We start from the raw sequence: 15,913 nt of genomic DNA, 5'->3' as shown, positions 1-15,913 counted from the left end.
GAGTAGCACACGAGATACAATTATAGGCCATGAATGCCACAAAGAGAATTCAGTAGACATACTGAATCCTATTAACAGCAGGCAATTATCATAGATTAAAGCTAATTATATACCAGAGATGTTATTCCAAGACAATAATAGGTTGTCAATTTAATATATTACATTTTAGAATACTCACGTACTGCTTGCTGGATATAGAATGAATTCTTAGTGCGTTACGTTTAAAACTAAAAAAAGGCATTGAATAGCTAACTTAATAAACATGACAAGTGGTAAATTTCAGATTCATAGATTCCTAGGAGTAGAAGATATTAGAGATGGGCAGAGCCTTAGAGATGACCCAATCCAATCTCCCCATTTTACAGATGAGAATACTGAGGCCCAGGCCAAAAATCTGTCTTCTGTGAGTTCTTCTAATTTCTAGCCTAAGTCTTAGCCTGACTACCATTCTTTAAACCACAGCACACAGACTTTGATCTTAAAATAAATGAAAGTTAATTAAGAACCTCGGGAAATAGAGGAGGCTGTAAGGCTGGGATTATTGCTCTTGCCATGGGACAGCCAGGAGGTGATTTTACTGCTTTAATGGGTCATTTGAGTGATTACTTCATAGAATGATTACTGCCAAGTACTTTACAGCTTTTAGAGTACATGGAAGTAATAATAGGTTTTAATATTCTAATGTGTCCCTTTACTACATCCTTAAGGCAAAATAAATGAAATCAGTAACCTCAGTAGAAAACATGTTATATTTTTCCTCGAAAAAAGGTAGATATAAGATTCCTGTGGTTGTAGTTACCCAGGGCCTGAAAAAACAACTCTATAAATTTGTTGTTTTCAATTCATTGAGATAAATTGCATGTACTGTCAATCAAGGCAATTCAGGACTGTTACTGAGATCCTTGTTTTATTAACACACAGTATTGTCTTTTTAGGACTAGGAATAGAATATAGCGTACATTTATGTTTTATAAGTTAGTATTTCTCAAACTGTGGGTTGCAACCCATTAAAGGGTTTTGTAATTAATTTAGTGAATGGCAATCAGAATTTTTTCTCAATTAAGTAAAATAAATTAAATAGAGTAGAAAATGAGAGTTCTTATGTAGTGAGGGTATTAGTTTATGAAATTTATATTTCATTGTGTGTGTGTGTCTGTCTGAATAAAGAGCTTAGTATTGGGCTGTGATGTAAAATATATTTCTTTCTCTTTTTTTAATTTCTTTATTGGGCTTCACAATCACTGTTCTAGGTAGTTGGATGAATCAAATTTTCTACGTTCAGCAGAACAGTTAAAATGGAAGTTCTGTTTATGGTTAATTTTATACATTGAAATATTCTGGCTTTTGAGCATATTTTCTCCTCTACAAAGTTTCATTCTTTGTATTTTTTTCTTCTAATATGTCACATTAACCTAATTTTTAAAATTGTTATCTTTCAGGGATGATTTTGCCTTATGACAGATTGATAGGTTTTTTTGCAATGTATATTTTTCATATGTTAATCATTCTTTTAATAGTGATTGTAGATACCAGTTGATTATTTTTGAGAATAATATTATTGAAGATAATTCAAACAGTGAAAATTCAATGAGTGGCTTTCTGCCTACCACAGAGATCTAAGAAAGGTGATCAACTGAGTGAATCCATGGGCTGGTGGAAAGCACATCCTATGGAGAGGTCTAGTCTGGGGACCTTTCTCAGACCTTTTTGATGATTAACCTCTAAGAGGCTCCCCTTCCCTCACATCAATGTTTTCCATGAGTAAAATATATTTTATTTTTATATGATTAAAAAGGGTTGTTGGAGGGAAGGCAGTACAGCCAGGTTGCTGTCCAAGATGCTGCTGGCAGCAGATGTCAGTCCTGTGACCTCTTGACATGGCAGGCTATTGTATTTCTTTGAATAGATATTAAAAAGGAGGTTAGAGGAACACTTTGAAAAGTCACAACTTTCCAGCCTTTAAAACAGGCATTATACACAATGAGGCAGTGAATGTTGGCAAACCATGTGAAAGCAAATATTGTTCTGCGACTGGGAAAAGAAACTGTTAGGACTTCAAATAGGAATTGGACATTTTCAGAGGATGTTATTCATTTGACCATGAACAACGGAGTTTAATTTGGTTTTGCAGTCATCATAGAGGGAAGAAAACTCAATTTTGATGGATTGCTGAAACTCACTTTTGCCAAATCTTATGTTAAGTGTAATCCTAATTTTAGAGCTTATATTTAAATATATATATACTAGAGGCCTGGTGCATGGATTCATGCACTGGTTGGGGGTGTGACCTTCAGGGATCGGCCTGCTGTGGGAGCACTGCTTATCCAGGTCAGCTGAGTGGCACTTCCACTGTGGGAGTGCACTGACCACCAGGGGGCAGCTCCTGCACTGAGTGTCTGCCCCCTGGTGGTCAGTTCGCATCTGATCAGTGCACGACTGGTTGCCCAGTCATTCTGGTCGTTCTGCTGTTCGGTCACTGGGCTTTTATTATATAGGACAGTGGTCAACAAACTCATTAGTCAACAGAGCCAAATATCAACAGTACAACGATTGAAATTTCTTTTGAGAGCCAAATTTTTTAAACTTAAACTATATAGGTAGGTACATTGTTATTAACTTAATTAGGGTACTCCTAAGCTGGCTTTTGCTAAAATAATAATAAAGCCACCAACACAAAATAATTACAATTCTTAAATTAATGACAAAAATACTGTAGGATTTGCAGCTGGTTGGAAGAATACAGGTAACTTTATGCTTCGAGTAGGTACTTTTGTCACCCGCACGTGATTTGCGGACACGACTAGCACTAACCACTGCACAATGAGACTGCTGACTGACTGGCTCACTCAACTTGTGCATGAATCAAGCGCGCCTCCCCCGCACTGCGTATCCCGTGGCCCTACTGACCAACACCCCCCACTTCTTCTAACGCCACTTCTTCAAAATAGACTTGCCCAGGCCAAAAACCGACTTCTGCGCATGGGCCACGAAGTTTCAATCGCACTGTACGTGTGCACCTGCATGTGGTATTTTGTGGAAGAGCCACACTCAAGGGGCCAAAGAGCCGCATGTGGCTCGTGAGCTGTGGTTTGCCGACCACTGATATAGGATATTTAGTTGATGAATATGATTTTTAAAATAGCAAGGTCATTAGAATCAGTTTGTATCTTCATAAAGTTAAAACATTTCAGAGTGGCTCTAGCTGGTTTGGATCAGGGGATAGAGTATTGGCCTGTGGACTGAAGGGTCCTGAGTTCGATTTCGATCAAGGGCCCATGCCCGGGTTGTGGGCTCAACCCCCAGTAGGGCGCATGCAGGAGGCAGCCAATCAATGATTCTTTCTCATCATTGATGTCTCTATCTCTCTCTCCCTCTCCCTTCCTCTCTGAAGTCAATAAAAAAACATTTAAATTAAAAACACAAATAGTTTTCAGAGTGTTGGTTAACAAAACTTATTTCTAGGCTGTTCTGGGCCAAATCAATATGTCTCAAACTAAGTGATAAGATAACAAATCCTTCCTTCCTATTTCCAACCAACTTAAACCCTTATTACCACTAACAGAGCTGCCTTCATTTTTTTTCCACTTAAAGAAATCAAGAACTCAACAAGCTCATCAAAGTGAATCCTGAAACTCTCACCAACAATCAGAGGTAATAGAACTATATTAATTTTTCTGCTTTAGTCTTATCAGTATTCTAAACAGATTTATAACCTTCATGATCTTGTCAAAAGAACCTTCTCATTCATCGGCAATCTTTTTATTTTTCTCTAAAGAAACCAAGATCTCGATACCCTCATCAGAGTGAACCCCTCAGCGGTCCGAAGCAGTCAGAGGTGATCACATAAAATCTGTCATATCATGTTTTCATGAGTCTGTGGTCCCAGGGTGCAGCGGGTTTGTAAAATGTTGCTTTGTTGAACTAGTACCACCAAAAACCCATCGCTAACCTGAACTTATTTTCTTCTCTTTTGAATAATAGCCAAGGCTTGGACAATCTTATTAAAGTGCAACCGTCCGCTCTCAGGAACACAACACGGTTAGTGACTTTGCCTAACTATCATGACATGTTCTTAAGGTTCTGGGTTAGGTATTTTCTTTCTTTTCTTTGCTCGTCTTGTCTTTCTTTCTTGAAGCCTTTTATTTTGCTTTAGTGTCACATGGGGACACATCTATAACCCTGGTGTTTCCTGTTCAGCAAGGAAACATGTTATACCCTTCTGGAATCAATGTAATGCTTTAGACTCAGTTCTGTACTTTTTATTTGCACCAAGACAATGTGGTGTTTGTTGTATTTAGGAAATAGACTGTCAGAACTGAAATGAAAAATGAGCGAAATTAAGTAAGAAAAAGTGTTTTGGGGAAACTGAGCCAAACTTATGGTTCATATTGATACCTCCTGAGATCGGAAAGGCTACTCAGGGTCTTTGAAACTATAGATTCACAGCTAGGGTGGGCTCACAATGTGACAGCAGATTTTAGCCTTGAACTTACAGTTGAGTTCTACAAATATCTTATTGTTCATCATCTTCATGTCATATCATTCACCTAAAGGGCTTTATTAATAGTTAATAGATAAATGCACCAGAGTGCATTAGATGTCCAGACTGTTCTACTGACTTGAAATTTTTTTTATGCGTGAAGTATGCCAGTTTTTATTTATTTATTTTTATTTTTTAAAAATTAAATCTTTATTGTTCAGATTATTACAGGTGTTCCTCTTTTTTTCCCCCCATAGCTCTCCTCCACCCAGTTCCCACCTCACCCTCTGCCCTTACCCCTCCCACTGTCCTCATCCATAGGTGTACGATTTTTGTCCAGTCTCTTCCTGCACCCCCACACCCCTTTCCCCCCAAGAATTGTCTGTCCACTCCCTTTCCATGCCCCTGGTTCTATTATATTCACCAGTTTACTCTGTTCATCAGATTTTTTATTCACTTGATTTTTAGATTCACTTGTTGATAGATATGTATTTGCTGTTCATAATTTTTATCTTTACCTTTTTCTTCTTCCTCTTCTTAAAGAACACCTTTCAGCATTTCATATAATGCTGGTTTAGTGGTGATGAACTCCTTTAGCTTTTTCTTACCTGTGAAGCTCTTTATCTGACCTTCAATTCTGAATGATAGCTTTGCTGGGTAAAGTAATGTAGGTTGTAGGTTCTTGCTATTCATCACTTTGAATATTTCTTGGCACTCTCTTCTGGCCTGCATAGTTTCTGTTGAGAAATCAGCTGACAGTCGTATGGGTACTCCCTTGTAGGTAACTGACTTTTTTTCTCTTGCTGCTTTTAAGATTCTCTCTTTGTCTTTTGCTCTTGGCATTTTAATGATGATGTGTCTTGGTGTGGTCCTCTTTGGATTCCTTTTGTTTGGGGTTCTCTGTGCTTCCTGGACTTGTAAGTCTATTTCTTTCACCAGCTAGGGGAAGTTTTCTGTCATTATTTCTTCAAATAGGTTTTCAATATCTTGTTCTCTCTCTTCTTCTTGCACCCCTATAATTCTGATGTTGGTATGCTTGAAGTTGTCCCAGAGGCTCCTTACACTATCTTCATATTTTTGGATTCTTTTTTCTTTTTGCTTTTCCGGTTGGCTATTTTTTGTTTCTTCGTATTTCAAATCTTTGACTTGATGCTTGGGATCCTCTTGTCTGCTGTTGGATCTCTGTATATTATTCTTTATTTCAGTCAGTGTATGCTTAATTTCTAGTTGGTCTTTTTTCATATCCTCCACGGTCTCACTAAATTTATCGGCGGTTTCCAGAAAATTCTTGAAAAACCTTATAACCGTGATTTTGAACTCTATATCCAGTCGTTTGCTTTCCTCCATTTCTGTCATTTGTGACCTGTTTCTTTGTCTCCACATTTTTTATGCTTCCCTGTGTTGGTAGAGTGGCTTTGTGTGCTAGGTGTCCTATAGGGCCCAGTGGCTCAGCCTCCCCAATTACCTGAGGTGGACACTCTTGGTGCACCCCCTTGTGGGCTTTGTGCACAGTCTTGTTGTAGTTAAGCCTTGATTGTTGTAGGTATCACTGGGAGGAATTGACCTCCAGGCCAATTGGCTGTGAGAATCAGCTGTGTCTGCAGTGGGAGAACTTCTGTGCTGAAGACACCCTTCTGGGGCAACACTTGCTTCAGTGGGGCTTTGGTGCTCACTGAGTCTGCCCCCTGTGTGTGTTCCTTATGGATCTGAGGAGTTGTAATCTGGATGGTCCCACTCTGACCACTGGGTACACTGGCTCTTGGATCTAAGGAGGTGCTAATTTAGCCTCTGCCTGAGGCTACCCAGCAGGAGCTACGAAGAGATCTGGAGATTCCCTTTCCTTGTTTGGGGTTTGGAGGTGCCCAGATGAGGCCCAGCTGTGAAGCAATGCAAGCTGTTGTGGGGCCTTGGGCCTTCTCTTGGAAGTTCTGGGTCTGACTGGCCCAGCTGCATTTTGTTAGGTAATTTTTAGATTGCAAAGGGCCAGGGCATTCATATGCAAAAGCTTCTGGGTGGGGTGGGGTCTAGGGCGGAGCAAGCAGCTATGGCTGATCCTCAGCCCTGCCCTAAGGGGCCCCGCGTCTTAGTGTCCCAGTAATTGCTGCAAGCACCTCTGAGGGAAAGTCGCCCTCAAGTTCCGAGTTCTGCCTGCTGCCAGACAGTCCAGTTTCTCCCGGTATGAGTCCTGGGTCCCCAGAGACTTCCCAGAACTAGAGTTCAGAGCAGTCAGGAGCTTGTGATTACCTCCCGATTCAAAAAGACAGCCACGTCCTCAGGTGCCAGCCCCTTTCTGCGAGCGCTCGAGCCTCCATACCTCTGCACTTTACTTCCACAGCTCCTCTGAGTCTCAGTGTGCTTTTCTCTTTCCTTCTAGTTGTAGAATTTCCACTCAGCCAGCCTTCCTATAGTTCTGGATGATGTCCATTTTGTCTTTTCATTGTATTTTTGAAGTTGTTGTCAGAGGCAGCAATTTCCGGTGTTTACCTATGCCGCCATCTTGGTTTCCGGTCACTTGAAATTTTATCAAAGGAAATATATAGATGGAAATCATAGTCTCAATCTTCTGCAGGGAAGAAAGCAATTAGGACACAGAAAAGTGCTTTAATCTAACAGGAGAAAGAGGATGGACAGGGCTATATTCTCATTGATCTAGATCTTATGTCTCCTAGTTTGTTTTCGACATTAATGCTTTTTTCCACTTTTTCTGTCTGTATGTTTTTATCTGTTGTGGGGGCTTCTGAAGCAGGAAGGTACAAAGGCAGTTGCTACTTAGACAGTAGCATTTATTGGGCACCTGTCATGTAACTGGCAGTTTACACATATTTAATCCTCACAACAAGCCCATGAGAAATATATTCATTCACCCTATGTTATAAAAGAGGAAGCTATAGCTCAAAGATGCGAAAATACATTCTTGACCTAAACTCAGGTCCTTGTGACATCAGTATCGGCAAGAAAAGCAAAAGTTCTGTGGCTAAAACAGCTCAGATTCTCCTTCTCTTTTAATTCTTTACACTCTGTACAGTCCCTTCCCTTCTATCCCCCTCCACCTCTGCAATTAAAGAACTACATCCAGAAACATTAATTCTAGAAAGTTATTGTTAAAATGAGAGGGAGGAGAGAAAGTACTGTCTCATAGAGTTTTTCTAGCAGCTGAAATACCAGCAGACTTTTGGTGTTGCTTCTGCCACTAAAAATCATATGAAAATATCTTTATTAAGTAGAACCATTTCTTCATAGTGTACTGGTTGGGGCAGATTTCCTTTTTATTAGTAACAGTTTTTGGAGTGATTAGGTTTAATAACCACATGTGGCTACTATAGCAAACTCTTCCCTCAGTGGGCCATTCCATAAAATGTTCTCTTTCCCTCCCTCCCTCCCTCCCTCCACCCCTCACCTCCTCCTTCTAACTTTCTTGTCCTTCCTTCCCTCCCTCTAGCAAATGTGCTATGTTGGCAGACCATGGTAACTTTCTCATAAGAGTTTTGCCTTTTATTAGAAGAGGCTAATTTTATAAAAATATGGTTTCTATCAGCAACTCCTGATAACAAATATCTATAAAAAGAAGACATTTTTCTTACACAGATAGGATTTCTATAATTTTTAAAAAAAAATATTGGCCTTCATGTTGTTTTCAAACGGCAGCTTTATCCACAGATGTAACCTGATATCTGATGATTCTTTAGTATTTACACCAGATTTGATGATAATCAGCTTGGATGTTCAAGAATTTTCTCAAAACAGCTGAGCAAGGAAGACTAAGCTGCCTATTTGGAAAAAAAAGTGACTTCCTTCCGTTGGTTCAGCCACTGTATCTATCATGTATTTATGCTGGCTGCTTGATTTCAGGGGGTAAAGGGAGAGGGGTCATTTTAAAGTGCCTCCCAGTGGGAATAACAGCCACAAGGCACTTTTACATCCAATTCAATGTGACGTGAACACTGATTATTTAATAGTGTAACAGCAGCGAATCCGAGTTCTCTTTATGGGACTTTGCTGACATTTCCAACAGCTGTGTATTTCATTCGCAGTTAGGGGCAGAATAAGCTTCAGCCATTGATCAGAATGTAAGCAGGTGTCCCTGAGCTCCTTCTAAGAACACAGCAACCCAAACAAATACAGATGTGCCCAGAATTTTCATCTATTCAAGGAGAAACTGCAGGCCTTAGCAGTGACAGTTTCATATCTTCATGAAATAAGAGATACTAAAGGGAGATATTCAATTATTTGTAGCCTGTAAACTGCTGCTCCCAAATGAAGGTTGGGAAGCATTTTGTGACATTTAGGCCTTTGCAGTTAGAAAGCGCATCCTTCATCTGACGTAGAAAAAATACTCTGAACTATTGGAAGTATTACCCTTCCATCGTTTTAAGGGCTTCCCATTTGCTGAGACATACCTCCGAGCTTTCAGTATTCCAACAAGAGCTCCTTCCTAATTTACATTTCCCATATTTCTGCTCAAGTCAGAAAGCTAGAGGGTGGGGGAGAGGGTGACACTGACTCTCCATTGCTTCATCCCCCGTAATCAATAAGTCACTTGGATGCTTCTAATTATCTCAGGAACTGAGATATTTCCTCAGCCCCATGACTGCTATAGTCTAGATGACTGGGCAGTCTCCTAACTAATTCCTCAGCCGCCTGTCATACTTTCTACCCTGCAGTCCATTGGCCACGTTGTAGAGTGATTTTTCTAAAACACCAATCTGATCACCTCATTCTTCTGGTTAAATGGCTTCCCATTGCCATTGCCATTGGATAATGTCCACACTTCTTCACCTGCTTTCCAAAGCCCACCCCATCCTGCCTCCACAGGTCTTCTCACCACATCCTCTATTATGTTCCACCCACATACCCTAACTTACCCACACTCCTCAGGCCTCCTTCAGGGCTATTGTGTGGTTAACTTTTGCTTATCCTTCAGGTCTCAGTTTAGGTATCAATCTCTCGGGCTCCAGAAGGCCCCACCCGCTGCCATCACATCTGTATCAGTCCTTCTAGGTGTTCTCAAATTCTCCATCCTTTCTGTCCCATAGCATTTGTCTCTTAGGGGAAATGGTTACTTAATCATCTCTCTTCAACTAGAGGATTTTTAATGGTAATATTGAGTGTCTTGTTCACTCCTTTATCTACAGTACATTGTACAATGCATGGCTCATATTAGGTGCTTAATAAATATTCTGTGGATTAGCGGCTAAATCTCAAACTAAGCAAGTCCTTATAACCCTCCTCCTAGATAAAGTCTATTGCTTTCCAGCTCTAACATTCCGAGCCCCATGAGTGAAACCAGAATGAAGAATCTGGTGTCTTCTAAGTGGTCTCCTTTAGCCAGTGATCATCTCCTGGTCATGGCATAATCCCAGTGAACCATGGTGAATTAGAACCATTAGCATTCTTGGTCACATCTTATATTTAAAATATCTAAAATTTCCGATTTCTTTATGGAACTGTCAATTTCTTTAATATATAATCTTTATGACTCCATCATTGAAAAGAGTTATAAAAATATATAAAGCTGGGCCCATTTGGGGGTGTCAACAGAGTTGAAGAATTATATGGTTATCTCACAGTATTCTATCTATACTCCTTTCAGGGAGACAAATTTTCCTTTTGCACTAAAGTTAAAGCCTCAGATTTAGTTCTTGGCATGAAAGAAGTACATAGTAAAACTTTTATATGAAGACTCTTAATTTTGCAAATGTGTTTGATACTCTACGAAAGCAATTTAAGTAAGCTGAAGAGAGAGAAACATATTGAGGCTTTTAATAACTACCTCCCACATCTCACGGGAGAGGAAGAGCAGTTGGGAGTGAGCTGATAACTTTCTCTCATACAATGCTTATCCTAGAAAAAACTGTGTAATAAGAGACCATAATTAAAGAGGATCAAATATATGGTGATGGAAGGAGGCTAGACTTTGGGTGGTGAGCACACAATGCAATACACAGATGATGAATTATAGAATTTATACTTGAAAATTGTATTATGTTATTAAATAATGTTACGCCAATAAATTTAATTTATAAAATGAGACAATAATACCGTGGTCCCCCAAATCTCTATTTTCCCTTTAATCTGCTCTGTAAAGGACAGTGGAAAATAAATTACATAAGGAGAACACAGATAAATGATTATATATGAAATTTATGCTATGGTTCTACATAACAGACAACTAATATTTTCTCCCAAACATTTTGCAATCTACATAAAGAAAAGCATTATTAGTTGCTATGGTTAACAAAATTTCTTTTTAGCATTTCTCACTGTGTCCACAGAGAAGTGATGGTTTTTCTTTGAGTTAATTCCAGCTGCTCATAAACTATACAATTATAAGGTGCAACTGACACAGAAAGGGTTTAGAATTAAGCCTTTGCTCAACCCTGAAGCACTTGGCTAGGCTTCTATAAAAATCTTTTTTTCACACTTTGACTCACAGCTTTTTATCTTCTACCACAGTGTAAAAGACAGGATGCAATAGATGTGGTCTTAATTAAAGAATGAAATTTATTTTTATATCCTTCAGCTTGAGAAGTTTATGGGCAATCTGAACTTCTTTTACTGGATCTTCAAATCTAGCTAATGACACCAGTCAGGATGAACAACCAAAGCAGATACACATTTTATACTTTACGTAATCTAGAACTTTTTATTTTGCTTTAAATATTAGTGTAGACTATTCAGAATTAAATCTTATAAGCCCCCCTACCAAATTGATATGTGACACTGTTTGTTGAAAACTCCACTAATAATATGGTTTATTCAATGATTCACTCTGAGGCCACTTTGGGAATGTTTTTCTTTGAAGGCATGCATAGGTTCCAATTTTGAATTATCTATCTATAACTATTGCATTTGTAAGATTCTAGTTTCTTCTCTTTCCTCAGGTTCAAATCCATTCCCATTCTCCCTCAAAATAGCTAAGATCCAAAAAGACTTGGCGGGCAGGGAATGGGAAAAGTGTAGGAGGAGGTGGAAGAAGTGGCAGTGGGGAGTGGGAGTGGAGAAGAAAACACAGTACCTGCAACAGGCAGGAGTAAAACATGCTGGAGGAAGTGAGGATGCCCACCATTGGGCTGAGAAACTAAACCTAATCATGTTGTGAGGGCAGAAGCAGATCTGTATTAGTTTGCTAGGGCTGCTGTAACCAGAACCACAGACTAGATAGCCTAAAACAGAAATTTATTTTCTCACAGTTTTGGAGGCTGGAAGTCCAGGATCAAGGTGTCAGTAGGGTTGGTTCCTTCTGAAGACCGTGAGTGAAGGATCTGTTCTAGGTCCCTCTCCTTGGCTTATAGAAGGCTGTCTTCAACCTGTGTCTTCACAGTGTCTTCCATCTGTGTGTGTCTGAGTCTAAATTTCCCCTTCTTATTAGGACACCAATCATACTGAATTAGGGCATCCTAATACCTCATTTGAACTTGATTACCTTCGTAAAGACCCTATCTCCAAATAAAGTCACATTCTGACATGTCATTAGGATTTCAACATATGAATGTGGTGGTGGTGGGGTATTATTTAACTTATAACAACATCCCAAAATAAGGAATAAGGTCATGGCCATGTGTCTCACTCTCAAGTTGCAATGAAAAAGGTTCTCAGTTCATCCAGGGTTAGCAGAGAATCACTTTCTGGGACAAAATTTTAATTTCTCAAGATTCACATTCCCTCGTGATCTCTCACTACTTACTATGGTGTTCCCTAGTTTGGCATTCGTAGGAAGCTGGATTATGGAATACCGTGATACTCCACTTTTTTTATTCCATTATCCCCAAGTATTTAGTGAAGTGTTATTTAAAAATGTTAAGGGCAGCCCTAGATGGTTTGGCTCACTGGATAGAGCATCGGCCTGGGGACTGAGGGGTCCCAGGTTCGATTCCGGTCAAGGGCATGTACCTTGGTTGCAGGCACATCCCCAGTAGGGGGTGTGCAGGAGGCAGCTGATCGATGTTTCTCTCTCATCGATGTTTCTAACTCTCTATCCCTCTCCCTTCCTCTCAGTAAAAAATCAATAAAATATATATTTTAAAAAATGTTAAGGGCAGAATCACTTCATGCCTAGGCTATTAAGATAGTACAGTGACCCCGGAGGCCAATAACGTGGCACTAGGGAGTAGTGAGGGACCATCAGGGGTTAGGCAAATGCAAAGCCTTTGGTCTCCATTGCTGAATTTGAAGGATGTAATCTAGGAGGTTTCCTTATACAGTTCTAGCAGTTACGTTGAGGAAGCCATTTTTTGAATTTTACATATTCAGGCTGCAGAGTCAAATGATTTTGATACTTCTGAGAGATTTCTGTTGAAATCCTATACATTTTACATATATTAATTGGCATATTTCCTACTAAAAGTGTACAACTAGTATTTTAAATGTGAGGAGTAAGTGTAGCTAAGGAATGTTGACTAACTTGCAGATTTATCAATTATCAATGGTTGGGTGTTATAAAAAAGAATATCAAATCTTATTTCATATATAAGATAATTTTGAATATTATTTTTCATCCATATAAATATTAATTTTGTGAGTGAGATTCCTTATACTGATTCCATGTAAAATAACCTTATTTAAGTCTACTATTCAGGATCATAAGGGAGATTTACAAAAACTGAAATTCTAAGGATGTTAAAATTTAAAAGAAAGAGAGAAAAATGAAACAGTAGACCCTCAAAATTTTGGAATCAATCGCACCTACTATCAGTGTTATAGCACAGATATACTGTAAATAACTACAATTCTCTTAACTATCATTTATCTATGCTTATTCAGTTCACCTACAATTGTAGTCATTGTGCCCACAAATTTTATTTACATTAAGTCATTTGTTCTCACTGCAACCCTATAAGATTAGATTTTATTATCCTCATTTACAAAAGGAAGCTTAGATAGGTTGTCAAACTTGCCCAAGGAAATAGGGGAATAGATGGCCTCACTTTAACTCTTAAAATATATATATAATTGAGTTTCAAGAGGAAGGGAGAGGGAGAGATAGAAACATCAATGATAAGAGAGAACATTAAGAATCATTAATTGGCTGAATCCTGTACACCCCACACTGGGATCGAGCCTGCAACCCAGGCATGTGACCTGACTGGGAATCTGACCATGACTTCTTGCTTCATAGGTCGATGCTCAGAACCACGCTGGCCAGGCCACTCAAACTCTTAAACTATGTTCTTAACCAACAAAGTTCATGACAAAGGCTTTTCCAAATTCATGGGGCAGAGAGGAGAATCAGGAATGATCAGTGTTATAGCAAAGATATACTATAAATAACTAATATATAAATCACATACCACAGGATATTTATTGTAACTTATGAAAGTGTGTCAAATCATAAATGTAGCCCAAAATTTAAGAGTCTAATTGTCCCATTTATCCTGCACATTATGAATTATTGATTCAAATTTTGTGTTGATTTTTCATGTTCCTGTAATCCAAAAAGCTGGAATGAAGTCTCTAATTAAATATCCAAGCATTGATTTCAGATGGACAGGTGGCTCAGCCTCAAATCTTGACTCTTTTACAAATTAGTTAATTGACCTTGGAAAATTCACTTAGCCTTTCTGAGCCCCAGATGCTGTCCTGCAAGATTTTGTGAGATCCGAATGAGATAATCCATATGGAAATATGCAATTAGTACTTTGTGACACAAAGTGGTGCTCATTGAATATTCACTGAATGAATATCAATCAGTTGTTTCTTTCCAGACCAGATTTCTCAAACCTTCCAAAGATTAGTTCTTTGTCTCATAACATCATGCTCTCATCCTTGAGTTGTATAGATCAACAGCTCAATGTCAGATTTTTAATGTCCCATAGCTTTATACTACAATATCTATGTCTAAGGTTGTGTACTGATTTTTAAAGTTTTTATTCTGTTTTTTTTTATTTCCTATATGAAATAATACAGTGCTTATCCTAGATAATTTTCCTAAAATTATATTGTAACTAAAAATATATATGTATATAATTTATTTTTTTTCTATAGAGATCGGGACCTGGAAAATTTAATTGAAGTAAATTCTAATGTACCCAAAAATAAGAATGGAAGGTAAGGCTTAATTTAATTTACTTTTATTTTATGAATTCTATCTGACCCTGCATAAATTATGTAAACTTGAAATGTTTTCTAAGGAATTGCACTATAGTATGGTATTTAAGTACAAATACTATCTCAACACAGAACAATGTACAAGGTGATTAATAAGCTGATATAGGAAAACATTATTAAAATTCAAATTCTGTTAAAATTTCTGACTAAAAGCCTGCTGTTCTATTGCTTAGTATAAAAGGCATCATGACAATTCAAATTTCTGCACTTGGCCTGTGAAGACTTATTTTTACTTACTGTTGCTTGGTAGATTTTCAGTGGTGCAGAAAACACACTGAGAATATTTTCCTTGGATGCCTGGTGCTAAAAGAATACACAAATTCATCACAGCCACAAAACAGGACCTAATTTTGAAATTTCTTTATACCACACAGTATAATGGCTTTAAAACTATTGTACCTTGGTTGCTTTTATAGGAAGGTTTGGGTAGAAACTATCCTTTATTGTTGTTACAGACTGTTTAAATTAAGAAAGAATAAAAAATTATTCCATGGTAGCAATTCGTTTCCCCCATATATAGAGAGGGAACCGGGAAAACAATAGGGTCCTATTTTCTATCTTCCTAAGGTGCAGCTGCCTTTTCTGTTAAAAAGTTTTTTAATCTAAAGAAGTGATATTGTTGATATTTTGTGCAGAGAATAGAAAATCAGGAAAAGAGGTAGGTTACTTATTCCATCCCCTCCCCTCCCAGATTGTATAGAAGGCTCTTGCATCTAACAGATCTAACAGGTAGTTTCTGTCCTCTTAATTCCCCAAATCATCTCCCTCTTCCTCCTCCTCCTCCTCCTCCTCCTCTTCCTCCTCCTCCTTCTTCTTCTTGTATTAAGAAAACCTTTGATAAAATGAAGGAGTAAATTTTCAATCACATCACCTAGCCAGCATGGATCTGTGGTTGAGCATTGACCTATGAACCAGGAGGTCGCGGTTCGATTCCTGGTCTGGGCACATGCCCAGGTTGCAGGCTCAACCCCCAGTGTGGGGCGTGCAGGAGGCAGCTAAACTTTCGTTTTGGTTTTCATGTCATTTCTATATTTGAGTTTACTAACATGGAGGAGAATAATGAGCTAAACCTTTCACTATTTTTGCTTTAGAATTTTTCTCTGTTTCATAGGAAAAAGCAAATATGCCTATACTTTGTTAAGCATAGTGACATTTTTGAGATTAGCAGAAATCTAAGTCAAAGTTCTTCTACAATATTCAAAGAATTGCTTTCCATTAAAAAGAAAATGAAAACTGGAATTTCTCCAAGCAACCTCTGGATAATTTTCATTAAATTGATGAACTCTCAGATATATTGTACATGAAAAGCTTTCTAAAATTGCACTGCTG

At 38.4% G+C, this 15,913-nt stretch overlaps 1 protein-coding gene across 14 annotated transcripts in view; it reads left to right on the top strand.

Annotated features, from left to right (window-relative positions):
* SCEL (sciellin) overlaps window positions 1–15,913 on the top strand; it is a 123,796-nt gene that overhangs the window by 89,709 nt on the left and 18,174 nt on the right. For all 14 annotated transcript variants that reach the window (XM_070408906.1, XM_070408904.1, XM_070408903.1 and 11 more), the window contains 4 exons: window positions 3,592–3,651; window positions 3,776–3,835; window positions 3,982–4,038; window positions 14,462–14,524. In XM_070408906.1, coding sequence (XP_070265007.1) covers window positions 3,592–3,651; window positions 3,776–3,835; window positions 3,982–4,038; window positions 14,462–14,524 — 240 coding nt within the window. The remainder of the gene's footprint in view (window positions 1–3,591; window positions 3,652–3,775; window positions 3,836–3,981; window positions 4,039–14,461; window positions 14,525–15,913) is intronic.

This window comes from Myotis yumanensis, unplaced genomic scaffold (genome assembly GCF_028538775.1).
Source record: "Myotis yumanensis isolate MYYU_CA2020_CCGP unplaced genomic scaffold, mMyoYum1.0.hap1 SCAF_3, whole genome shotgun sequence".
Classification (NCBI taxonomy): domain Eukaryota; kingdom Metazoa; phylum Chordata; class Mammalia; order Chiroptera; family Vespertilionidae; genus Myotis; species Myotis yumanensis.
The sequence above is the reverse complement of the archived record's forward strand: the minus strand, read 5'-3'. Positions and strand labels throughout refer to the sequence as shown.